Source organism: Alexandromys fortis, unplaced genomic scaffold (genome assembly GCF_014885135.2).
Source record: "Alexandromys fortis isolate MF-2015 unplaced genomic scaffold, M_Fortis_MF-2015_v1.1 scaffold_106, whole genome shotgun sequence".
Classification (NCBI taxonomy): domain Eukaryota; kingdom Metazoa; phylum Chordata; class Mammalia; order Rodentia; family Cricetidae; genus Alexandromys; species Alexandromys fortis.
In genome coordinates, this window is record NW_026067980.1 from 535,842 (window position 1) to 562,459 (window position 26,618).

The 26,618-nt window shown below is 46.3% G+C and overlaps 1 protein-coding gene across 2 annotated transcripts in view; it reads left to right on the forward strand.

Annotated features, from left to right (window-relative positions):
• LOC126511175 (carboxyl-terminal PDZ ligand of neuronal nitric oxide synthase protein-like) overlaps positions 1–26,618 on the forward strand; it is a 276,647-nt gene that overhangs the window by 61,935 nt on the left and 188,094 nt on the right. For both annotated transcript variants that reach the window (XM_050158183.1, XM_050158184.1), the window contains exon 2: positions 8,797–8,868. In XM_050158183.1, the coding sequence (XP_050014140.1) occupies positions 8,797–8,868 (72 nt within the window). The remainder of the gene's footprint in view (positions 1–8,796; positions 8,869–26,618) is intronic.

Sequence of the window (26,618 nt, forward strand, 5' to 3'; positions counted from 1 at the left end):
TTTATAAATGATGTAACTTTGATTGTAGCACTCTACCACCGACTTCCATCTCCAGCAGGTATTGTCTAGTTTGTTCCTAGGACAGGTCTGGCATGTTGGTGGTACACACACTAGATGTACTTCAGGGATAAAACAGAAGCTTGAAAACTTAGACTTTGGTTGACTAGAACTTTGGTCCTTCCCAAAACTAAATATTTGATTCTTATTTGCAGAAGAGGTTGTTTTTAGTGCTGTCCTGGGGTCTCCTCATTGTTTACCTCCTTTGGTTCTATGTTCCTCTGTAATAGTAGGACCCCTTCTCTCCTCTCCTTGAGTGACATGACTCCATATTCCGTTGCTGAGTATCTTCATTCCACCCCTAAGGTATTTGGATGTGGCCAAATAAGGATCCTTTGCCCTTTGCTCATATACCTCAGTGCTCTGCAGTTTTTCACTGGCTTTGACCTCACTAGTATGTGAATGTCTGTGCACACATATCCTTATCCGGCTTAATTTACATCTAGTGCAGTGAATCAGGCCTTAATGGAGCACTGGGCTATGTTCTTCCTGATGCTTTTATTTCCTGTTGGAGTATGGGGTAGAGGAAGGGACCCACACTGTTTTCTGATTCTGCCACTCAAAAGCTATGGTTCCACTCTATCTCTAAGTCACAATCTCCCCCTGTACAAAAATGAAGGGTTGGATCAAATGCCGTTGCAGGCTGTTAGTTAAGCTACGCTATTGACCTGGCTTCTGTCACTTTCAAGTGTTCCTGGTTCATGTCTGCATTCCCGATTGACTGGTTGTTTCGCAGGGAGTTTGACTTCCGTGCACCTTGCTTCAGCGTTTCTCTTTCCCATGCTCTAAACGTTCTCTTCTTCCCTGCTGACCAAGTGAGAATCCTGGGTGGGCAGGCAGCTCTTGGGGCAGGCGGAGAGTGCTGCCTGCCCGGGATGCTGCCCTGGCCTTTGCCCCATGCCTGCATCTGTGAAGAGATCCAGGGATGTTAATTGCAGCACTGAGGCTTCCATCCAGTAGCTGAAAAATCCAGAGCAGTTTCTGTCTTACAGCTTTTACCTGTCAAGTCCTCGTAAAGAATAACCAGGCCAGCATTCCTAAGCTCTTATTAATAGTGACAAAGAGACAGTCCCTTGATAGCTCTGTCCCTTTTAGAGGATTGCATAGCATTAGCCTAAAGACAGGGCTCCACAGCTAATTTACACCCAGCCCCAAATGTTGAGGAATAAGAAGGACTCTATGGTGATCTCTGACATACTCATTTGTCCCACTGTTTTGCTGTGATCAATAGTGACAGTCACATCAGACCGGTTTCACATAATACTTGCCTTTTTGAGTGACTAGAGGAGAGACGAAGAAAGATAAGTGATTTGACTAAAAGTAAATAAAGATGTGGTGTACAGCTGCATTTGAAGCTTTTCCGGGCTGTGTATGTGCAAGTGTGCATGTGTGTGTATGTGTGGGTACGTGTGTGTATGTGTGTGTGTGTGTACGCGTGTACACACCTGTGAGCAGAGGGCAGAGTTGAGCAGGATTGGGTACTGAGGCTTGGTCCTGACTGTAGCCGAAGGGACTGTGGTGTATGTCTTATTGCTCCCCAGGTCCCTGGCACCTCAGCACCCAGGGACCAACGCTGCAGGCCTCAGAAGTGGGAGTGGGGCCCTAAGTGCAGCATCTTTTCTCTTCCCTCCCCTCCCCCAGAGCAGTTACTAGAAGGTCATTCTCTGAGTGTGCTCTGGAATCTGGGCTGCTCCAGCCGCTGTAGTTAATGCTGCTTTGTTCCATGGTAAATGAGGCGAGAACTGTGGCCCAGGTCACATTGGCAGTCTAGCTCAGCAGGTCACTCAGCTGCACACAGAGCAGATCTGAAGGCAGAAAGGGCTTTCCCTTTGGAGCAGAGCCACGGGCCTGCAGGAGTGTGTCCTTGGGCTGAGTGCTTGACTCCTGTGGGCTCCCCTTCTCCTGCACTGGTTCAGTGGAGCTTTCCTTATTGTTACTGCATTTTATTTTTATTTATTGACTGTGGGACAGGGGTCAGTGTAAGAGTCTCACTGTAGCTAAGGCTTAGTTCACTATATACCAAAGTCTGGCCTTGAAGTCACAGTAATACTCCTGTCTCAGTCTCAAGTGTATATGTCACCATGCCCAGCCCAGGGGATAGTTGAGGCTTCCTTTTCTATACTTTGTCCTAAGAACTGGAGTAGAGAATAAGAGCAAGGTCTTGATAGAGTCTCACACTGTACTGGGGAAGATAGGAACCGTGCGAAGCAGATACAACTCCCCTTGCAGACCATGTGAGGTTTCAGCTGGGTTCACAGTAGTGAGTGTTCATTCGCTCCAGCGGGATGACCCTACTGAGCTAAACGCTTGTGAGTTCTCAACACTTTGCTTTGTTAAGAACCTTGGTGTGACTCCTACAACTCCCTGTGACTGTACTCATCTGTAGGATGTCAGGACATGGGCTAGATCCCGAAACTCAGAGATGGTCCATTCCAGCTGGTGAGTTCTAGCCACATGCAGGCTGTCACATGACTTTGTATGTGTGGGTTAGAGAGAGGTCAGCGTGTGGCTAGGAGACCAGAGGGATGAGAGGAGATAGGCAGTGCACAGGACAGAAAGCAGACCTGGTTTGGAGTTCTCAGAGAAAGGTTCCTGAAGAATACAGTGGGGCGGGTCCTGCACCAGAAGCTGGAGGCCGGGGAGAGATGTGCTACCTTCTGTCTACTGTCACTGTAGAGCTGGCTCTCTGTAAAGGGAGGAGGCTATTATGACACCTCGTGGCAGAGACTGGGTTGAGACTCTAGAACGTTTCAGAGAGAAGAGAACTGGAAGTACAGCAGCACCAGGAATCTTTCTTTATGTTTGGCTCATTGGTGGAGCTGTGTCCTTCTGCTGGGGTGGCCCTGCTTCTGCTGAACAGCCATGCTGGAGGATCCTGCTGTCTTTCTGAACGTTTTCTTGTTCCTCAAGAGTTGAGTTGGTTGATCTCTAACCCTAACTCTGTTTCCAGCCAAATCACCATCGTTTTGTGATAACGATGTCAGGCCAGAACCCATGTGTCCCCAGCACACTTTCTCTCCAGAGTTGGAGACCTGCCAGTCTCAGCTTGGTTTTGTCTTTTCCAGAACAATCAAATTATTACTTTTCTAATGAATAGTTATTTTTAAAAGTCCATTTAGGTTCACACACCAGAAAATTCCTGGGCTGAAGCAGAGTTCCCATACACCCTCTTGTTAATCACCTCATTAACACACAGTTGACCACTATACAGACCTCCCATAGACCAGTGTCTATACGAGGCTTGGTCTGGTACCTGCTGGTTCGATCCTACCAGAAGTAGAATCATGCAGTGTTCATCTTTGTGCTCTGAACTTTCTACCTCGTCCCTGGAGACATCTGACGTGAGCTCTGTCAACAGAGGGATCCCCCAGGGGAGGGTGATGGCAGACATCACAGGGATCTGTGGGTGGTGAGCGTTCCCTGGGTGGGTACGACAAGTAGTTCTGTCTTTTTGCTGTTCGCATTATCAGTTACATGCTAGGAGACAAGGCCGTCTACAGGAGTTAATCTCTGGGAAATAAGGTGGATCAGGACCATGGAAGTACTTCACAAGGCAGTCGTGTGGTACCCAGGCTGAAGTTATCCAGAAATTTGCAGAAAAGCATTTGAAGCTCTGTTAATCTTCTATGAAGTTAATTCCTGCTTACCCGAAACCTGAAGCCACAAATAAAGACCTGTCTCACCCTCATTATCACGATTACTTATCCAGTTTGCATTGCCCTTAACTTATTCCCTTTTCTTTTTCAATGTCTTTGAGATAAAATCTCATTCAGTAGACCAGGCTGGCCTCACACTCATGGTCATTCTCCTGCCTCAGCTTACTGAGTGCTGAGTTGACAACTATGAGTTACCACACCTGATATTCTTTTCTTTTGGAGTTCATGGGATTTTTATTTCATTTTAGATAATAATGAAAACATTGTAAGCTGCGGTATTTTTAAACTCTTTTACTTGAGTCCTCCCTCTGCTCTGTGGTAGCTCCTCTGAATAGAGTCCCCATGTCATGTTTCGCAGCAGGGATTCCTGGAAGGAGGAGGACACAGGGATGCTGTAGATGTATAAAAAGCCAGGTGCTTAGAAATCCACCCGCAGCAGGGTTTAATATACCACTGTCCTTTGGTAAGCTGGGGATCGTGTGTGGTACTCAGGAGTACCTGGCTTCGATCCACATCAAGCATCTAGATGACAGTCAGGTGTATTATGAAGCCACATTAGAATGGAAGGGGGTGGCTGATACTGAGAAGCAGAGCAGTGATGTTAGTGTTGGAATTCCAGGCAGAAGCCAACGCTTAGGCCTTTCCCTTCATCTCTCCCCCAAGCAGAGATTCTCCCGTGAGCATCCAGGACAGGTAAATGTCCGTTCTTGTGAGATGACAGTCAATCTGATGAGTTTTGAACATCTTTGCACCTCGACCAGAGGTACAAGTCATGGGCATGTTCAGCCCATGAATACTTGTATGCGGTCCTGTGTGGATGCCTCAAAAGAGAGTTGTAGGGCGTTATGGAGTCTTCAAGGTAAGAGTTCAGCTTCCTTAGAAGTCAGGGATAAAGAGTGGGGATCTAGTTGAATTAGGCAGAGACAGGAGTGTTCCATGTGCAGGGAGGAGCTTGTGAGGAGGAAGTAAGGTATATGTGAGAATGGAGTCACTGGAGTCTGCTGGTGTCAGATGAAGCTGGGACACATGGACCATAAGACCACATTGAGTCAGCTATTTGTCATCTTCAGAGCGGGTGCAAGCCATCATGGAAGGTTCTTAAAGTTTTTTTTTTAATTAATTTTATGTGTATGAGTAGCTTGCCTGTACGCTAATGTCCCACGTGCATGTCTAGTGCCCACAGGAGCCAGAAGAGGGCATCAGATCATCTGGAACTAGAGTTATGGATGGTTACGATCCATCACATGGGTGGTGGAAATCAAGCCTGGGTCCCCTGAAAAAGCGGCCATTGCTCTTAACTGCTGAGCCATCTCTCCATCCCCAAAGGGACAGGAATGAACAAGTCTCAGTAACTCATGAACTGTAACTTCGGGGAGAAGTCCTTCAAGGATGAAGCCTGAGTTCCAGCCGTGTCTGACTGTCCAGAGTGAGGAGAGCGAGGGGGATGATGGGAGGGATGTGATGTGGGGAGCTGAAGGGAAGAAAACAGTTGCCGTTTTGGAAAGGATTTTAATTTCTAGGTATTGAACAAAGCTTCTTCATTAAATGCAGGTAAAGGGAAGGAGATTTCAAGTTGGTAACCCCTCCCCTAGCCATCAGAGAAAGGGAGCTGGCCTTGCCTGATCCCAGTAGCAAGGGAGAGCAGCGGGTTTGTTAACTTAGCCTGGGAATCGCCTCTCTGGTCTAGTATGGGGTGGTGGGAGGGGGGGTCCTAGCCTAGTTCAGTTTCTTCTAAAACTGATGTGAACTTGACCACCAAAAATGAGCAATTAGCAGGATGGGCTGACCCTCAGGCAAGTGGGGCGGATGTGGACTGTCTCGTGACCTGCTCAGGATAGGATAGAAGCGTTAGCTGTGGGGGTGATGGTGGTTAGGTCAGGTACATTTACTTGGCTGTGGTTAAAAGGAAGGTGGTTGGGGTGCTCACACCCTCTGCTTTGGCCCGAGGCGCTGGCTTTCTGACCTCTCTGCTTCCTCAGCATCATGGCTCTCATTTTGATTGATGTTGTTAATGTGGATCTTTAGCCTTCATCTGGGAGAGGTAGACTAGCGTGCCCCTTCGTGTGTATCCTTCTCATCTCTTCAGTGGACCCTCAGGTGCAGCTTGACGGAGCTGCGCTGGCTCTTGCAGGCCCACTTTCGGGAAGTCAGATTTGTAATTTTTTCTTTGCAAGGAAGGAGAGAGTGGGCGTGTGGTGTGACTGTGATGAGTTAGTGGGTGTGCAGTACGAGTGGGTGTGTGTTAGAGTTATGTCAGTACACACACATGTGTATAGCAAGTGCGTGTGTAGGTGCGTGCTGCTTGGGTAGGGGCTGGTGGAGTGAGGCAGGCCCTTGGAGTGTGAACATGGGTGTGAATAGGGGCACTCACATCTGGAAACTTCAGCAGACGTCGGGGAACTACTTCTCTCTACATTACATCTCCTTGTCCTGTGCTGTGTCCCCCTATGTGCCCCCCTCCATAACTGGAGGCTACGCTTTTGTTTCCTAGTTGTTCAGTCCGGAGTAATCACACAGAAACTTGTATTAATTACAAACCGTTTGACCTATTAGCTAAGGCTATTATTAACTAGCTCTTATAAATTAAATTAACCCATTTCTATTCTATATTTTGCCTTGAGGCTCTTGGCTTGCTACCTCACATCTTGCTTCTCATGTCTTGCGAATCCCACTACGCTGCCTTCTTTTTCTATCTCTGCTTGGATTTCCCATCTAGCAATATCCTACTCTGCCATAGGCCAAAGCAGATTCTTTATTAACTAATGGTAATAAAACATAAACGCATCATACAGAAGGGTATCCCACATTATTCCCCTCCCCGCAATTTCCTCACTGTTCCAGTATTACCAGTCCAGCAGCACCCCTCCCTAGGAAGGACGTGGGCTGGGGTACAGTAGCCAGGCACTGTGGTTAGCAGCTTCCCTTCTGGGCTGGCAGTGATTCAAGGATATGTACCTCCCCTTCCCCTCAGGCTCCTCTACAATGGATGGCCTTGCTCAGTCCTGAGGCCTTGGCCTTTACATGATTGTGGAGGAACTGAGCCTCAGAAGGTTTATGTTTCTGACTACGATGGGTTCAGGGCAGAGCAACATAGAACAGGCAGAAGAGAGTTCGTGGACACTTCCCCTGGCCTGGAGGGTGTTTGTAATTGGGCAATCATGAATGGTGTCATGCCATCCCTGGCTGCATAGGTCACTGACATATTGCTGCCCTGGCAGCTCCAGCAGAGCTCACTGGGGAGAATTGCTAACCACAGAGAAGCCATGACCGCACATTCGATCTAGGGGCTTTGTTGCCTCAGCAAGGTGCAAGGTCCTGTGCCTATAAGCCCGTGTACTTTGGTGGGCTCCCCCAGGGGCCAGACTGCAGCCGCCTGATCCGCTGCTGGAACTTCATTCTTCAGTGTGTCAACAGAAGCTGTTGGTCAATACCAGGGGAAATCCGCTTGTTCCCAGTGTCATTTGTGAAACTCTCTTGACCGGAACCAGTCCTTAGCTCCAAGTTTTGGGGAAAACTCTCTTTTATTGAAACCACGGGAATTATCTTTTGAATGTTCCTATTTTTATCAATGCAATCTTTGCTTAGGTACATAGCAAGCTATCCAAGGCTGACTCCTTAGCTAATTCTTGGATCTGTAGATGAGCTGATTCAGGGAAGTGCTGCAGTCTTGTGTGGTAGATCCGTTGGGAAACACTCTAAGAGGTGCTATGTTCCTTATGACCCACCTGTATGCATGGGTATAGACAGATACCTAGGCTGTGTTTAAAGTCATGAATAATCCAACCTTTTTTTCTGTAGAACTAATAGTCTGAGTTTATGCCCATTGGCAAACAGAAAAAGGAGACTGACTGGTATTAACCTGTTGAGAGTGGGGACTTATTTTATTTTCCTTAATTTTGCATTATTTGATTAGTTTTTAGCAAGGAATTTCATGCTTAACATTAACCTGAACGCAGTCTGGTTTGGTAGATAATTTTTAAGTATAATCAGGGGCAGGTGTGGGGTGCACGTGTGTGATTCCAACTCAGGAGGCTGAGACAGGAGAATAGGCAATTTTGAGGTCAGCCTGAGTTAGATGATAAGTCTGTCTCCAAAACCAAAGATAAATAAAAAGTACAATTGGTGGGGCATGGTGGCACACGCCTTTAATCCCAGCGTTCAGGGAGGTAGAGACAGGCGAATATCTGACAGTTCGAGGCCAGCCTGGTTTATAAAGTGAGTTCCAGGACGGCCAGGACTGCTACACAGAGAAACCCTGCTTTGGAAAAAAATTAATAAAAGTACAATTAGATTAAAAAATTTATATAAAATTTACTAGTCCATTCCTTCTCCAGTCAGGAGCTTAACAAAATGTCAGGTCTCCAATATGACTCAGTAAAATTCCAATAATTTAAAAAAAAGTAGCCAGATATAGGGCTCAGGCTGCAATCACAGCCCTTGGGAAGATGAAACAGGAGAAGTGCTGTGAGTTCAATCTAGCCTGGTCTACATAATGAGCTCCAGGCCAGCCTGGGCTACATAATAAGCTCCAGCTTAGATTTAAGAGTGAAGTTCTGTAAAAATACAAACAATAACAAAACAAAACAAAGCAAAAACAACCAAAACGGAACAACAACAAACAACTTTAAAAGTATTTATTTTTCTCTAAGTGCATTTATTTTTATTTTTTGCAAGCACTTTTATGTAAGAGAGAGGTGTGTGTGTGTTTGTGTGTTAATTTATTTGATTTTATAGATGAAGAAATTGAAGGGAGATAAGGGAAAAAGCCACCTACTGTGCCATTTAGACGTTGGCAAGAATCCCTATAAAGAGCCTTTCCTATTCAGATGCCTTCTTAGCCAACACGGGCCTTTCTACCTTAGGAGGAAGATGGAAATGGAAGCACTAATTTCTGGTTAACTTGCTTATTTGTTAAAAACTAGAAACTATTTCAAAGGAGATGCCACCCGTTGGGCTTTTAATTTCCTTTTCTGTAAAATGGCGAGATAAAGCGTGCGGCCTCAGAGTCTTTGAACTCCTGACGTTCTGTGGTTGGGGACATTGTCCCTCCCCCTCTCATTCTCTCTTTGCTTCTTCTCCACAGTACGTGGGAAGCCTGGATGTGCCGAGACCCAACAGCAGGGTGGAGATCGTGGCTGCCATGCGCAGAATCCGGGTGAGTGGCCCCTGTGTGTGACCCTGGAGTCAAGCTTCCTTGCTGCTTGCCCATTCAGCCAGAGCTGAGAGTCAGAATGGATGGCTGCACCCTTCCAGGCCCCAGAGTCCATATTCCGACACCACTGGGAGCCTATTGTGACTTGTGCAATAAGGGCCAAAGGTTGGAATGGGTGTGATGTCTGAGCAGTGCCATCCTCCCTGTCTCGTGTCTGAAAGCTCTTCCATCCGCCATGTGTGTGTGATGGTTGGCTAGGCAGTGAAGGAGAATGGTAAAAGGTTGAACAAACTTTAGTGAGCTTCTAGTAGTTGATCAGAACATTTTTAAAAGGTAATTGATTGTGGCACAGAATAGAAGGTTTGCTTGGAATTTTAAGTGGATATGAAATTTCAACAAACCTTATTTGGTTGGCTGCTTGAGGCTTCAGAATGTGTCAACCTTTTTGGGTGTTGTGCTTGCCCAACCCCCGGCCACTCTTTCCTGTATCTCCTGGGAGTGTTTGCTACACATGGCAACCCACTGCTTTCTGACTCTGCTCCATGGGACAAGGGACACCAGAACGAAAGAACTGTGCAGTTTGGTGGTGGGCTTGGGATCGCTCAGGTGTATTGTGAGTGTGTGTGGCAACTGGTGTTAGCATGGCTGGGTTGGCCATCTCCAGGTGCAGCCTGGTTTGGGTCATTGTTCTTTGGAATGATCTGTTCACCTAAGAGAAAAAACACAATAGGTACCAGAGCTTCATTTTGCTTTGGTTAGTTTTCCTTTGAGCTGGTTCTTTACCCTGTCAACAGAAGCCTCAATGCAATGACATCAGTGCTGGGGGAGTATAAACATGCTTGCCGTTGGCTTTCTGTGTGGCTCAACGATGCTCCCAGTCCCAACCTTTTCTTCTTTACCAAGGTGAATTTATTGATACTATTATTATGTACAACAGTGCTGTCTTCATGGATTTGGTAATTAGGAAACCTAAAGTACTTTGATGAGAGTAATCTGATGTTACTGAATGGTCACAGCATCAGAGGATGGTGTCATGAGAAGTCAAGGGGGCCCAGAAATGGACAAGTGGCCATTCTGTCACTTACCACTTGGTCTCATGGAAAAGTTATAAGTTTTACTCCCTCTTTGGCTGGAGATCTGCAGCACAGAGCTTCAGGCCTCCTTACTTCCTCCTTTGCCCCCCTGTATGGATAGAAGCCAAAGCCCTGAGTTGTGTTCGCTGCTGCTATGATCAAAAGACTGGGTCTGGAGCGGCCCGCACTCTGGGTGTCCACTGAAGTCCTCTTTTATTTATGTTTTACTGATGGGGAGGGAATGGCTGTTGCTGATATTACCATCATTGTGAAAGCAGTAGCTCCCCCAATAGTAACAGCTACTTCTGTGTCGGGTGAATTTTTAGATATTTTGATATTGAATATATTATTTATAGCTACTTTAGATGAGGTGAGAATATTCTTAGTACATTTCATGTATGAGGACATGGAACTTTGGCCAGGTTAAGTACTTCAGGTTAGATTGCTGTTCACAGGCAGCTTGGGTGTAGGCGGACTTTTCTTTCCTGGCTGCCAGTTCCAAATAGCCTACACGGAGACTTAATGCTAATTATAAATGCTCAGCCAATAGCTCAGGCTTGTTACTAGCTAACTCTTACAACTTAAGTTAACCCATTTATATTAATCTACATTTTACCACTTGGTGTTACCTTTCTTTCATCTTGTACATTTTCCTCTTTGTGTTTTTCTGGTGACTCCTCTTTCTCCACTCTTCTTCCCAGTGTCCTTAGTTTGGTTCTCCTGCCTCACCTTATCCTGTCCAGCTGTTGTCCAGTCAGCTTATTATTAAACCAATCACATATAGTCACACAGTATAAAGGAATATTCCACACTTAAGGGTTCATACTCAAGACTGTGCCATGGCCCCTAGCTCCCCGCTGAGGGCTCCTTAGAATGCTGATTATGAATCTTGACCCTAGTCGGGTGGAACCAAATAACTGCAACAGAAAGGGAGCCCCATGGCAGAAGCACAACTTAGGATGGGCAGAGGCATAGGAAAACATTACCTGGAAGCAGGGGCAGGCCAGACGTGGAGCAGCGCTAGCTGGTCATGGGATCTGCAGGCATCTGGGACTGGAATGTGGCAGTTTCCTCTTCTCTCATTACCTGCCAGCTCTGGCAGCCGCATGCCTCTTCTTCCAGCCCCCCTGTGTGGGAGCTGTTTCCAGTGCTTAATGACGAGCTCATTTCATTAGAAGGAGAAATTAATTGGTCAGAAAGTTGTTTGGGCTGGCTGTCCAGTTGCTTGTGTGGACTGGCTGCCATTAGAAGTAAGAGCTGTGATTGTGTGTCTTCCGCCTCAAGCCCCACAATTCACTGCTGGGTCCAGGCTGCTATTTTCTTCTTTCTCTTTGCCTTTCAAAAGCTGTTTGGGCTGTAATTACAGCTGTCAAGAACTAGGGCATGGGATTTCTGTGTAAAGGACTACAGCTGACACTGTCCTTTTATGTTGAGTGGTGCCTGGCTGATGCTGGGTCGGACACTGCAGCCTTTGGTTGCTGGTACTCTGCTGGTCTTAGAAGCCCTAGGCCTCGGGGCTTGGCCAAAGAGCAGTAGGTAGTCCTGAGATGAGAGCAGCTATTGATAAGAATCAGAGCCTCACAGGTGAGATGCCTTGCCAAGGCCTTCATTTTATTTTATTTCGTCCCATATTTTTGAGATAGGATCTCACTGTGTAGCTCAGTCTGACCTTGAATTTAAGATCTCCTTGCCTGTCTCTCGAGTGCTCAGGTACAGGTGTGGGCACCGTGCCTATCGTTGCTAAACTCTGTAGATCTCATCTCCTGGTTCTCTCTGGAGAGCTGTGTTGTGAAGTGGCTGTAAGACTGTTATGTTTCCCAAAGGATCCATTCAGGGAGTGAATGGGTCTGTCTGATGGTGTCCCTGGTCCTCTTCAGAGCTGGGGTCTAGTAGGTATGCATTCTTGCTTAGCTCCAACCTCATGCCCCAGTGTGGATGCAGTCAAATACATGTAGACTTCATCATTGACTGCCATGCTTCCTCTTCCCTCTGTTCATTTCTCATTTAGTTTTTCACCTTCTTCACAATCTTTTTCAATGTATGGTTTCGGTCATAGACATTTCCCCCCTTTTAATATGCTTCTAAGAAATGGATGGTAAAAGTGCATAGCACTAAATTCTGCTCTTCAAAGGGTTTTCAAAGGTTCAGCTTTAAGGCGGACAGTTCAGTAGTTAAATGTATTTTCACTGTTGCATCTAGGATCTCCAGTCTTTTTTTTCCTTCTTGTGAAGCTGAGATACCTTAGCCGTTAAATACAATCCTTTCTCTCCCCAGCCCTAGATGGCCATCTTTCTACCTTGTATTTCTGCAGTTTTGACTACTTTGAAGGTATCATGAGAAAGGAACCATGCAGTATTTGGCCCTTATGTTGGCATGCTGTCTTTCTTCATGGTCCATCCATATGGTATAGGGTCAGGATTTCCTTCCATCCCAAGGCCTCCTTGTATTTGTGTGGTTAGGCCACATTTTTCTTAGGTATTCATCTACTAATGGGATTTTTTTCTCTCTTGGCTTCTCTCTCTTGGCTATTGTGAAGAGTACTGAGTGTACATGGGTGTGCAAATGCCTCTTTGAGAACCTACTTTGATTTTTTTAGTCTATATACTCAGAAAAGGAATTTCTGAATATGACAAATTGAATATTTGACCTGGCATCTCATTATGGTATCTAGGCTGGTCTTGAACTTGTGGGTGTAAGTGATCCTCTTGCCTTAGCCTCCTGAGTAGCTGGGCCCATAGGCTTGCCACTGTGCCTGGCAGTAGCTCTGTTCTTGGAGGAACTTCCGCCATGCTTTCATAATGGTTTCATTTGGCCTTCCCTCCGATGATGCACAGCAATATGTGTTCTGGACATTATTAGTAAAGGGAAAAGAGGCTTAGAAGGTGTGTGTCCAGCAGGAAGATTACACCCAATTTGGGGGAGACAGGCAAGCCTTTGTGGAAGCGCACAGAGATGAGCCAGTAGTGATAAGTGCTGCTGACAGATGGCTCCTGAGACAAGGCTGTCACAGCTCCGAGAGGTCTGGTCCTGGAGGACGGGACCACATCCTGTCACAACTATCCTTTGAACTTCCAGTGTCTAACATGATGCCCAACTCTCCTGTGTCCTTTGTTCTCAGATGTCAACACCAGTCCCGACCACTTCATTGTAGTCTTCTTGGGAAAGGTACTCAGTATAGTTGAGAGGGCTCTCAACAAAGAGTAATGAGAGTTGGGCTGGAGTTTTCCCCTTGAGTTAATGTGTGACCTTGGCAAGGCCGCTGTCTGCTGTTAATCTCCGTTTTCTCGTTCATAAAAGACAGCATGCTACTTCTCATCCTGTCTCTCTGGTGCTATTGTTGGATCTGGGATAGTGCGTGAAAAAAATGCTTTCTAAACCATAAAGGGCTATTTATATTCATGGCTATCATTTTGTAGACCTTTCCTCTGGGTTTCAGAGCATTTCATACATGCAGATAAATACCCTGAGGCTTTGAGCTCCTCATCCTGCTGCTTTTAACAGCCAGCCTTGTCGGTGCTAGCGTTCCTTCCTTTGGGAAGCCATCTTGAGTGGCTCGTTCTGTCCTCTCAGGCTCCTGCCACATACCCGGTCACTGGTAGCATAGGAATGACTGCACCCCTAGTGTCCAGCACATGATCCTGGCCTCCCATTGGCCACTTTGACCACAGGTTAGGTGCATTCTGGTCCACGCTGCAAATGGCTTCCAAAATGGTGCAATATGGAATCAATGTTTCCTACCTAATGTGCCTTGATTTCCGCTAGTGTGGTTGCACAGGTGGGACATGTTGTCAGTGGCTTGATAACCAGGAACTGGCCCTGTCCTCCACCTCTCCCTGCAGTGGCCACTTTTGTTAGCTTTCCCAGAGCTTTTCTCAAGGAAAACCAAAGGATGGAAAACCATAAAAGACCATGGGTGCTTTCTTTGGGAGGCTTGAGTTAGATGTATTCTTGGTGCTCATGGGGGACTGGTAGCTTTGAGGACTGTGACTGGATCTATGGGTCCTGTCTACATGTTCCTTTCCCCATGACAGTGGATCTCATGTGTCCTCTTTATCATCTTTCTCCCCGGTAGCTTGCCTAGGTCAGCACTGGGCTCCTTTGTCACTAAATGCTCTTATTTTTGTTGCAAGTTCAGAGTCTAAGTACCACACTGTTGTGTTAGCTTGGCCCTGTCACTTCACAGGACACAGTACTCTTTTTATACACAACGGCTTAAAATAGCTTCAACTTCTCATCTTGTCATTTTGGGGGTCAGAAGCCTGAAATGGGGAACTGCTAAGGCATTGGTGGGGTCACTTTCCTGCTGGAGGCCCTGGAGAACAGCCTGCTTCATGTTGTTCCAGCATCCTGGCAAGTGGATCCAATCTGTGGTCCCTTGAGCACCTTCAGCTGAAGATAGCTATGAAAGGGACCTAACATGCAGTTATAAACTTACAACACGGTGAGAGTTTTATTGTTGTTGTTCTAATTGCCTGGTTTTCAAATGTGACCTTTTCAGATGACAACATGGTGTCACATGTCAAAAGGTTGGGTATGCCCAATGGCTGCCCATGTTTTTAGCACGTACCTCCATTCCATTTTCACAGCCAGCAGTCCTGCCACTGTGCCCTCTGCTTCCCATCAGTACATCACCTCACATTCTATAGCCTCACTTCTGTTTTCCCCCAAGAATCCCAGCTTATTCCTCTGCCAGGTCCATCTTCTCATCACATCCGCAAAGTCATTCTGTCTTTGTAGCACCTTTGTAGGCCTGGGGGCGTTAGTCTGTCTATCACAGTGAATTAGAGCATTGGACTCTAGCCATTGGGAAGGCCCCACCCTCTTGTGAATGTTTTCTAGTATGAAATGAGGCAGAATGAAATTCATATCCCATTTCTTCTGCTTGTGATCAAGGGACTTTGGACAGACTCAACCCCTCATTCTTTGTTTAATTATCAATAAAATTTATATGATGTCTTTTCAGTAGATAGATTTGACCAGATATATGCGAATGCATACATAGTACAAAGAGACGTGCCTGACCCGTGAACTTGTGTACCCTAAATGACAGTACTAGGTGGAAGCTACACCTTAATAGTAGAAGGCTTGCCTGGTATGCACAAAGACGGGAGCCCTGCTCTGCAAAAACAAACCACCAGCAGCAGAATGCCTTGCCATTTGCATACCTGCAATTTCAGTGCTTAAAAGGCACAGGCAGGGGGATCGCTAAGTATGAGGCTGGCCTGGTGGAGAGATGGCTCAGAGGTTAGGAGCATTGACTACTCTTCCAAAGGTTCTGAAGTTTTTGTTTGTTTGGTTTGGTTTGGTTTTTTGAGATAGGGTTACCCTGTAGCTTTGGAGTCTGTCCTGGAACTAGCTCTTGTAGACCAGGTTGGCCTCAAACTCATAGAGATCCTGCTGCCTCTGCCTACCTAGTGCTGGGATTAAAGGCGTGCCTGTGCCACCACAGCCTGGCTTCTTCCAAAGGTTCTGAGTAAAGTTCCCAGCAACCACATGGTGGCTCACAACCATCTGTAATGAGATCTGGTGCCTTCTTCTGGCCTGCAGGCATACTTGCAGGCAGAACACTGTATATGCAATCATAAATAATAAATCTTTTTTTTTTTCAAAAAAGAGCTCTTCATCTGTATGTAATGAATTTTCATAAGGTAAATAGATCTGTGGGTTCTTGGCACAGTAGGCGGTATATAGGACTGGCAGCAGCCCATGCCTGGCCATGGCCATTTGGGTTGCTTGCTAAGTGTTTGTTTTTGTTGCTTTTGCTATGTTTTTTGACTTGTTAGTGCCTGTGTGGTCCTGGCGGTGGACATTCTGAGTAACACTGCTGAGTCTGGAGTCTGCTTATTCTGGACTCCAGAGATCTCGGGTAAGGTATCCGCTGTGGATTCCTGCTGAGAGCAGTGATGTGATCTCAGTGCAAAGTTTTCTCTTACTTATTTGAATCTATTGGTTACATAATATAACTTGGGTTTAAATTATGAATCTATTAAGGCCTGTATGCATAAGTAGTTTATATCTAGACTATGTTTTACATACTTAAATGATATTATAATTTGTCAATACTTTTTTGGGTGATGACTTTATTGAGATATATTTCATATGCTATTATAATTTATACATCACATACTATACAATTTTAGCAGTGGGATCCACTATATATTCATATGCAGCGTTGTACAACTGTTATTATAGAACTTATTTTCCCCCAAAGGAAACTCTGAACCGCTATTGAATTTTTGAAACTTTTGTAGCACTGGGGATCAAATTCAGGGCCTCCCCAATTCTAGACAAGTGCTCTACCAGAGAACCGTTGCTTCTAGCAACTCTGCACCTCTAATATCTCATCTCCCAACCTCCCCAAACTCCCAGCCCCATGGATCTACCAATTCACTTCCTACCTGAATGGATTTGCCTAGTTTGGACAGTTACTACTGATGGTCTCAGAGACTATGTGGGCCTTCATGTCTGGCTCCTTTCAGTGTTTGCAAAGTACCCCTGTGGATTTTCATGCTTCGCCGTTTTATTTCTCTTTATTACTGGCTAGTATTCCACACTATACTTTTGAAGTACTAGACACAAGTCCATCAAATACTGGGTGTTTGTCTTTCTGGGTCTCTTTGAAAGGGGCTTAGCTTTGTTTAAACTTAAGAAAACACTTCAGCAGCATGTTACAGCTGTCTTCCTTTCTACCAAAGGACACAAGTTGCCATCCCTAGGGATGCTGAGGCAGGCATTTTCATCAACAGAAGCACTGATGCACACACAGCCAACCTTGATTTTTTTTCCCTTACTCGTTGGGAGGGAGATATTGACTTCCACTTCTGAGCCAACATTATTTTAGGCTCTGGAGTCTAGAAAGGAAGTCCTTACCTGGATGAAGCTTACATTCTGACGGCTGAGAAAGAGCAGAAGGAGAGATTAGACATACAGAATCACATGGAAATTCCCTACAGAATGAGACTAGGTAGTACCAGGAGGCAGACTGAGTGCCGTTTCTGTATAGCTGGCTGGGGAAGACCTCTTGGTTATGTGAGTAGTAGAGAGGGAATGAGCCATCTGGTTCTCTGCAGGAAAAACGTCTCACACAGAGGGAACAGTAAGTACTAAGTGCTGGAGCAGAGGATAGGTTTCTAGGTTCAAGGAGCAGCCTGGGGGAAGTTTGAATGGTGGCGTAGAAACCTGAGCTGGAATGGGCGGTTATTTGTAGGAATTTTCCCCGTGAGTCACATCTTAAGAGAAGCTAATTCCCTAAGAGCCTACTGAGTACCTTAAATTTGAATCAGAATGAAAAGTCACTTAATTCAGGTATGTTTCTAACATGAGGAATTCAGTAATTCTTATTTTCTATTTTTTTTTTTTAAGGCAGTGTCTTACTATGTAGCTCTGGCCGTCCTGGAACTCACTCTGTAGATCTGGTTGACCTTGAACTCCCAGGGATTTGCCTGCCTCTGCCTCCTTTAAATGTGAGTCACTATACCAACACAGGAATGATTTTTTTTTAAATAACTAGGGCAGAGATGATTTATTAGAGCCCGGAGTTGTCAAGACAAAACATACAGTTGCTTTTAAATAAGGGACCGGCTCTATTAAAGCCTTACATATTTAGCAAGTGGGAATATCTTTGAGTTTCCGCAGGAATGCCTGAAAGCATCCAGCTCAGTCTGCTTTCTTAGATAAGCCGCTTCATTTGGGACGGGAGGTTTTTCTTGATACAAGGTCTCACTTTGGTTCTGAACTTGTAGGCTCAAATGATCCTCTTGCTTCAGCCTGCTGAGTAGTTGATACTATTGTTGAACAACACCAAACCTGGCATTTGGGTATCCTTTTGGCAAAGTCTGTCTGCTGTAGAAAGAGGGAGTAAGTACCGAATGCCAGTTTGTGGCTGCTACACTAAGCAGCCTTTTGAGGGGCCCTTTGCTTAACTTTCTGGCTTTGGCAGCAGGTGACATGGTGCATGCTTACTTTGGTGACTTCTTTGGCCTTAAACACACATTCATGTATAAATGTATTTTTTGTTTTAAATATATGTAAGTATACAGATCAGTGGGTTTAAATACACCACAATACTCTGTGTCCTTTACCACTGTCAATATCCCGAGCCTTTCATTATCCTTGTTATAAACCCTGCTCATTAATCAGTAACTCCATCCCTGCCTGGAACTCTGTCCTGTGTCTCGTCTCTTCATTTATCTCTTCCAGGGACCTCCCACAAGTGAACTCTTATGCCAGAGTTGTCACCTGTTTGTGCTTAGTTCACTGGATGAGATGTTTCCAGGGCCCATCTATGTCATAACATCCATTAGCAATTCACTCCTGTGTTTAGCCAGAAAGTGTTTTCTCTTGTGACTTCTCTGAGCCGGACTCTGAGCCCGGGCTGGTCTCTGGTGATCCTTTGTACCTAGCATAGGACACTGGTTCTGATATATGACCAGAGTGTTCCTGGGATCATACACCGTAGGATAAAGATGCTGTGACACCTAATGAGATAGCGTTGGTACCACAGTGAAGACTCAGCTTCTGAGAAGCAGGTTCTTTTGACCTGTGTGGAGAGGTCCCCATTTGTGGTTTCCTTCTTCTCCATAGTGGCTTAGGTGGGATTATTTTTCATCTACTGTGATTTTATCTTAGCTTCCAATAACCCTGCCAGGAGTGGGTATTACTGCTTTAGGTTTTTGTTTGTTTGTTAAAGAGAAGGGTCATAGGAGTGGAGTCACTGCTCCGTGTTCCTGTTCTTGTGGAGTCTAAGCAGACATGGGTCTAGATTTCACTGCGCCATGTTGCTTTGTCTGACCCACAGGCAGAGAGCACTGCAGAAGTGTCTGTCAATCACCACCCCTCTTTGTGGGTGTGAGTGTAACCATCACCCACTTTATGGATGAGAAAGCTGAGGCAGAGAACGGTTAAATAGCTTGCCCCAGCTCAGAGCTGGTAAGTTCATGGCAGAGGTTGAGCATGGTGCTGCCATGACTGGGAACCAAGACTGGCGTCTGGCTCAGGGATCCTACAAGAGCAGGCTGACTCTCCTCATCCCCCAGTGTCTGGGCAGACAGCGTCGTCTGTGTCCCTCATTGTGTCTGCCTTCCATCCGGGAACGCTGCCAGGCAGTGCATAGCACTAGATGTAAATAAGGCCATTTTATTTGATTTTTATAAACTTCTTTTCAGAGCTTGAAATTCATATATTGTGTGGCACCACTTCCCCACTTTGTGTTCCAAAGCCACCTTGAATTCAGTGTGTCAAAACCCAGATTTATTATTTCTGCAGCAGTTTCTCCTCTTTGAACTTTCTCCCTTGAATTTTTATATATGCCAGCTTATGCCAGTGAAAGTTATCTTGCCCACCCAGAGGGTAAGCTTCCAAGCTTAGTGTCATCTTCACCTCCTTTTTATATCTCTAGTCTTCCCATGAGCCAACCATGCCAAACTGTCTGCTAAATAAATACGCCTCAAATATGTAGATCTCTCTCCCCCTCTGCAAGTAAAGGGGAGCCCTGCCCTTTTATTTATTTATTTATTTATTTATTTATTTATTTATTTATTTATTTATTTTTGCACATATGTCTGCAGCAGTTGGTGTGTAGGAAGTGGTCAAGTGTGTGCCTTGCAGTGGCCCTCTGTATCAGTGTGCCTCACCATCCGCTTCTCTGGCCCATCCTTACCCTGCTGCCCAGCCTGTCCCTCTGAGGGTCGTCCTATTGGCGTTGTTTCGTTTAACAGCTACTTGTGATGCTTCGCCATCTCCTGATTGGACTCTGAGGTCTGAGCAAGGAGCATCAGCTTCTTCTAGTAGCTCAGGCCCCAGGAAAGGTGCAGAGCATCTTTATATTCCTGTTCCCTCCTCCTTTCTGCCTGGGAAGCTTTTCCTGGGTAGCTGAAGCCTGTCTCCTTAGGACCCAGTTCAACTTCTGCCTTTCTCCATGAGCCCAGTTCTGGTGTCCTTTTTTTTTTTTTTTTTTAATCTACAAGTTTCTCTTGATCCCTTAAAGTAGCTTTCCCATCTTTTATGTCAACACCACACTCTGTAAAGACTTGTGACCTTGCCCAGCTGTCTCCGACGTTGAAATACTTTCTGAGAATGGTTGGTAGGAGTTCGGTGAGAGACCTTACAGAGGGGTTTGTGAATCATCGGGGTGTGTACCGCTAGGTGATGGCTGGGCACAGAGCGCCACAGGAGTTGGCAGTGCAAGCCATTTGTTCAGGGCCCTGGCTAGGAGGATGCCCCTGTCTGGTGGTGTTTCCCTGGCTCATCTCTGTTGCTCCATTGAGTCCAGACTGACAGCCTGCCGAGCAGAGCAGAGACTGCTGACCCACCCGGTGTACCTTGTGCATACCCAGCCCCTTGGTATTGAATCAGTGTCAACAATACTGAGTAGCTGCTGTTCCCGCACGCTCTCTGGGCTCCATGAGAGCTGCGGCCCTGGAGAGGCCTTTTAACCACTCGGTGGTTGGCGGTGGAATGACAAATTGCTTCTCCACATCCCTCTCAACCCCGTTGTCTACAGTGGCGGTTACCTTGCTAATGTGATGTTGGTGCCCAGTTAGCAGTGTGCCCTGCCCCTCCTCACCTGCTCACTCTCCTGATGAGGCCTGGCACCTTCTTTGTTCTCCTTTATCTCATGCCCGCTGGTTAATTAAATAGGTGAGCTCTCACCTGCCTTTGGCCTCCCGAAAACAGCCATTGAGGGAGCTTGACCTTAGCTTCCCCCCTTAGCTGCCTTGCTGAGCGCCAGGCCTGGATCACAGGGAGAGCTGGCAGGGGGCCAGGGAGTTAGTGGTTTGGGTCTTGGCTTACCAAAGGCGCTTGTCCTGATAGGTTACTGCAGGGAGACTGTGGGCTGAGGAAGGGCTAGTGTGTTGCGTTTCTGTTTTCTTTACAAAGGCAAGCTGGACCCCCACGAGGCCACTGTCCCTCCCCACCTGCCTTCCATTTCACATATCCCCCCACTGCCTCAGCCTCTCCCAGCGAGGGGGATTAGATCAGGCACAGACTGCTGGCCTATATCTTTGTCAGTTGTCACCTTGTCTTCTTTGGCCTTGTTCTATCACTTGTGGTGCCAAGAGGGTCTTTGTTTATTCTGGCCAAAGAGGAACTGGGAGGGAAGGAAGTTGACTAGTGTGGGTATGAGCCTGAAAGTCACTTCACAGAAAAATCAGGAAACAGCAGGACTAGGGGGTGGATTTCTTTTAAACAAGTATGTATGTATGTATGTATGTATGTATGTATGTATCTATCTATCTATCTATCTATCTATCTTCTATCTATCTATCTATCTATCTATCTATCTATCTATCTATCTATAATCTATGCATTTATGTCTGTCCGTCTGCCTCTTTTCTGTCTCCATTTATCATCCTATGTATCTATGTATGTGCATCTATGTCTTCTGTATGTATGAATATCTCTCCATCTACAATTCTATGTATTTATGTATGTATGCATCTATCATCTCTGTCTGTCTGTACATGTGTATCTATGGATATTTGAATCAGAATCTCACTTTGTAGAGTAGGCTGGCCTAGCACACTTAGCAACCTTCTTGCCTCATCCTCTCGTGTAGTAGAATTACAGGCCTGAACCCTGCATGATTCCTGGCATGGCTTTCTTTCTTCCAGGTGACCTGCTGAGCCATATCAGCATCCGAGTATCTAGTTAAAAAGCATCAGTACCACACACATCCCTGACAGCAGGTGTTACAGGAGAGGCGCTGCTCTGTGTGTTTTCCCACAGGAAATTCACCATACTTACGGAGTTGCTTTGGAAGAGAAGCAACCTGCCCAGCATTGCTCTGTTGGTCACTGCCCAGATCTGGGACCTAGAACTTGGCTTCCTGACCGCTGTGCTGCCCCTCTAAGGCAGATAGAGGTAGCTGCTGCGTCGCCCCATGGGGAGCCTCTGCTACTTAGTCAGTGCGTGTTTCTTGTCAAGTGTGGGTGTGACCTCTCCCTAGGCCTGGTCCTGCATAGAATCAATACCGGTCTACATTCAGCCTATGCTGCTGAAACTAGTCCCAGCCCTCCACACTTCTCGGGGCTGCTTGTTAAGCTGGCCTGCTCAGGTATGAATTTCCACAACAACCTGTTCCTCTTGGGTCACAGCCAAGCTTTGTGACATCAGCTGGTACAGCTGTGGAGACAGCTGATAAACAGAGTCAGGCTAGAAATCCATGTGCTGGACTTTTTGCTGGGGCTCAGGGACTGGTGGGGGCCTGGGTACACACCTTTTCTACCCTCTCCCTTCTCTTTCCTTCCTCCATTGAAAAACCAAAAGGAGGGGCTGGGGATATGACTTCGTGGGTAAAGACATTGCTGTGTAAGCTTGAGGGCCTGAGCTTGGATCTCTAGCTTCCGTGTGGTTGACATCTGTCACTCCTGTGCTGGGGAGGGGGTAGGGCAATGACAGGCAGATCTCTTGAGCTTTCTGGTCAGCCAGACTATAAACAAGATTTCGATTTAGTGGAGAAACTCTGTCCCACAAATAGGGTGGGGAGCTGGGGGTATAGTTCACTTGGTAGAGTTCTTACATTTCGGGCATGAGGCTCCAGGTTTGATTTCCAATACTGGATAAACTAGGCATTGTGTCATATAGCTCTAATCCTAGCACTTGGGAAGTCAAAGCTGGGAGGGTCAGCTGCACAGAGATACCCTTGGCTACATAGTGAGTTCAAGGCCAGCTTGGGTTACAGGAGACCCTGTCTGAAACAAAATATAACAAATTAAAAAAACACTAAACCAACACTAAACAGATAAGGTGGAAGATGACAGAAGACAATGACCACTCCGGCCTGCATGTATGTACACTGGGAGCATGGGCCCTCAAATGTACACACACAGACACATACTCCTAAGTATTCCTTCCTCAAAACAAAACGAGCTAGGCATGGTGGTTCATGCCTGTTATTCCAGCACTTGGGAGGTGGAGGCAGAATGGTCAGGAGTTTAAGACAAGCCTGTGCTACACTGTAAAAGCCTGTCCCAACAAGAAAGACAAAAACTAAGACGAGGTCCTGGTGAAGATGGTACATAGAGGAGCCAAGGAGCCTTCAAAACTCCGCTTCTTCTCTGTGGTGGACTAAGTTGTTATTTGCTGCCAAGAGGGAGGTTTTAGGGACTGAGGCAGCAAAAGGCTGAAGATACATCAGGCTTGGTTCAGGCCTTCTCTGGAATGGGTTAGCTGTGGCTAGTATGAGGCTTATAGCAAAGATTTCTCACCTGCTTTGGGAACTCGGCTGGGGCAGTGTTCTCAGTGGACATGGAGGTGAAAGTAAAAAATGGACCCTCCTGGCTGGGGTTTCTAAGAGTGCTGGAATTCTCGCTACCTAGAGGAAAACCAGAGGTGGCTTTCCTACTCAGGCCCTCTTGTCTGGGCTTTAGGACAGCATCAGCCTTCCCTTGCCAAGTGACCTTTCCTGGTCCAACTGCCCCCTTAGCACCTGCCCTGCTCAGTTGGATCCCAGCCTCCCTCGGTTTTCTCATTTACAGCAATCCTTTCTTCAAACTTGATTAGATGTCTCTGTTGGCTCACACATCTGGTCTTCATTTAGCAGGGATGACACTTAATTTAAGTAAGAGTTTGGCTGCTTCTAAACTAAACAACCGAATCCCGCTGAGAGGCTGATGGGGACTCAGTAGCTGGATTGTTTATTGAAAGAGATCTTATTGATTTATGATTTTCACTTAAGAAATCTGTCCCAGTTTCTCTACATTTAATTGAATGGCTGGGCACCCTGAGAGCTCCTTAGAGGGTCTACCTCCCAATTGCGGAGTGAGAGGACCCCTTCACAGTGTATAAGACGACCTCTGTGCCTGGGGCATGCATCTACATGTCCCCAAAGAGAGCAGTCATGCAGTGGAAAGCTGGGAGCTCATCTCATCCACAGAGGACACCACTTTGGGTCACCCACTAAAGCCTTAGTTCTATTGTGTCTCATCTCAAAATCCTTCAGAGGTTCCTCAGGGTTTTGCGATAAGGAGCTCATTGGTCTGGTGCTACCGTGCCTGTCCAAAGTCGTTTTTCATTATGTTCACATGGGTACCCAGATCTCTGGCCACAATAAATTTCCTACTGACCCTCCAGAATGACCTGTTTGCTTTGACCTTCTTTGACTTTTGTGTTTTTACTTTTCTCTGGAATCCTCTCTCTCTTTGTTCCTGCTGGTCTGTTTTCTTCAAAGCCCGTCTTAACACTAAAAACCTTCACACTCGAGTCTTTCAATTTCTCAGCTATAGTTACCTGGTAGACTATTACTGTCTTAGGGTTTCTATTGCTGTGAAGACACACCATGACCATGGAAACTCTTATAGAGGAAAACATTTTACTGGGCTGCCTTAAATTTTGAGAGCTTTAGTCCATTACCATCATGGCTATGTGCAGGCAGACGTGGTACTGGAGAAGGAGCTGGGAGTGGAGAAGAAGCTACACCTTGATCTGGAGGCGATAGTAAGTAAACTGTCTCACTAGGCGTGGCTTGAGCATACACGAGACCTCAAAACCTGCTTCCAGACTTCCTACAAGACCACACCTACTCTAACAAGGCTACGCCTCCTAATAGTGCCACTCCCTTTGGCACTATTTTTTCAAACCACCACAGCTACCCTCTCTGTACTGCAGATATTTCAGTCTGCTTTGTATTATGGTTTTAACTTTTAAGATAGGGTCTTATTTTGCCTAGGCTGGCCCATGAACTTGCATTGTAGACCAGGATGACCTTGAACTTCTGATTCTCTTGCTTAGATTGGTGGATTACAGGTATGTGTCACTGTGCCTTGTTTGTATGGCACTGAAGATTGAACGCATGACTTCAGGCATGCTAGACAAGCATGCTGTCCACAGAGCTCCATTCCCAGCCCTGATTGTTGTTTATTCTTACTGAGGTATCTGACAGTGGTGATCCTGTGTTCATGTATGTTCCTAACACAGGGCTCAGGAAGCAGTGATTTTCCCGACTGATCTGTTCTCAGGACTCCATGGGTGCTCACCTTGCTCGTCTTTATAAAAGCTCCTATGGGAGGCACTCTGCTCAGTGCTGTTTGACTGATAAGGTAGCGAGAACAGACTGAATAGCTTGCTGAAGGCCACAGGGTGTGTGTGCATGCGTGTGTGTGTGTGTGTGTGTGTGTGTGTGTGTGTGTGTGTTAAAGTGGCAGAGCTGGGGGTTCCTCCAGAACTACACGGCCTTTGACTTCAGTCTCTCGATCTCTGTGCTGTGTCATGTCCTCCATCGTAGGTACTTGCCCTGCACATGCGCATAAAGAAAAGTTGTACTGATGATAGGATCTGAAGAGGAGCAGGAATAGAAGCAAGAAAAGGGGAGAGGAGAAGGAAAAGGACAGTTATCAGGTAGGAGCATCATGGGACAGAAGAGGCAGGCTGCTCAGAGGGTAGAACTGATTCTCCAGGGAAGGTCTTTGGAGTCAGGTACAGTATGTCTGAGATATTGAGACCATTCACCCTCCTGGTGCTGGCGGGGACACAGGAATTGTGAGTTTCTTTACCTGGCTCTTGTTTCACTCAGTATGGTCACTCCAGATATTCTAAATGTGATGTTTTTATCAAAAGGGCAAGAGTGGGGAGAAGCAGAGCCCAAACCCGTCGAGGAGGAGGTTGGGGGACTGTGGCTTTCTGGGAACCCCTGCGTAGGGCAGCAGGGCTGGCTGTTCGTAATCTTACAGCTCTGAGTAGCTTCTGTGCTTCATCTCTCCTGCCTCTACAGATTTCGGGACACTGGTCCATTAGTGTCACCATAGTGTTGTCGTTGCCATGTAATTGGAACCACAGAGGGTGCAGCTTTTTTAGAGCCGCTTCTTTTGTTTAGCAATATGTACTTGGGGTTCATGTCTCTTTTGTGGTATGATAGCTCATTGGTTTGGTTACCATATAATATTCCAGATGGACCACAGTTTATATAGTCACCCACTGAAAGGCCTTGTGGTTGCTTCTAGAATTTGATGGTTATGAACGCAGCTGATTAAGACACTCCTAGGCAGGTTTTTAATGTAAATTCAAGCTTTCAAATCAATTAGATAAACACGTAGAGGGACTTTTCCTTGTTTAACATCTGCTTTCCCCTAATTCTATCAGGACAATACCAGCACACTCTGAAAACTGGCAATTTTGCTATTGACCTGCCTCTATACTGACCTATTGACCCATTTTTCTTTTCCAGCTGTAAGTGGCAAGTGTCCTCATGTCAGAGAACTTTAAACCATTATTTAAAAGTTAATTTATTTGTGTGTGGCTGTGGTGGGCACGCATGTTCCACATAGCTCGTGTGGAGCTCAGAGAACAGCTTGTAGGAGATAATTCCTCAAGTCCACCATGGGGGTCCCTGGGGTTAAACTTGGGCTGTCAGTCATGGCCGCCACCAGCAGCTATTCTGCGGCCTAGAGGACATTCTCTTAATCCTGGAAGTGTTGTGGAGGAGAAGGATAATTCTGGGCTTGGAGCTCAGGACCATTCTGGTGTTGAGCATTTCAGTCCCGCGAGCCATATTCCCCTTTGCTTTGGTCCAAAGGGCCAGTAACCCTGGGGAGGTTGTGTCAAGAGTGACTCACCGTGTGTGACTCAGGAGAGGAACTGGCCCACACATGACCCCTTCAGGTCTCGGGGCAGGCTGTGATGGCAGGCCTTCCAGGTAGGTTGGAAGGGAGTCTGCCGTTTGAGTGGTTGGCAGTTCACCCTCCG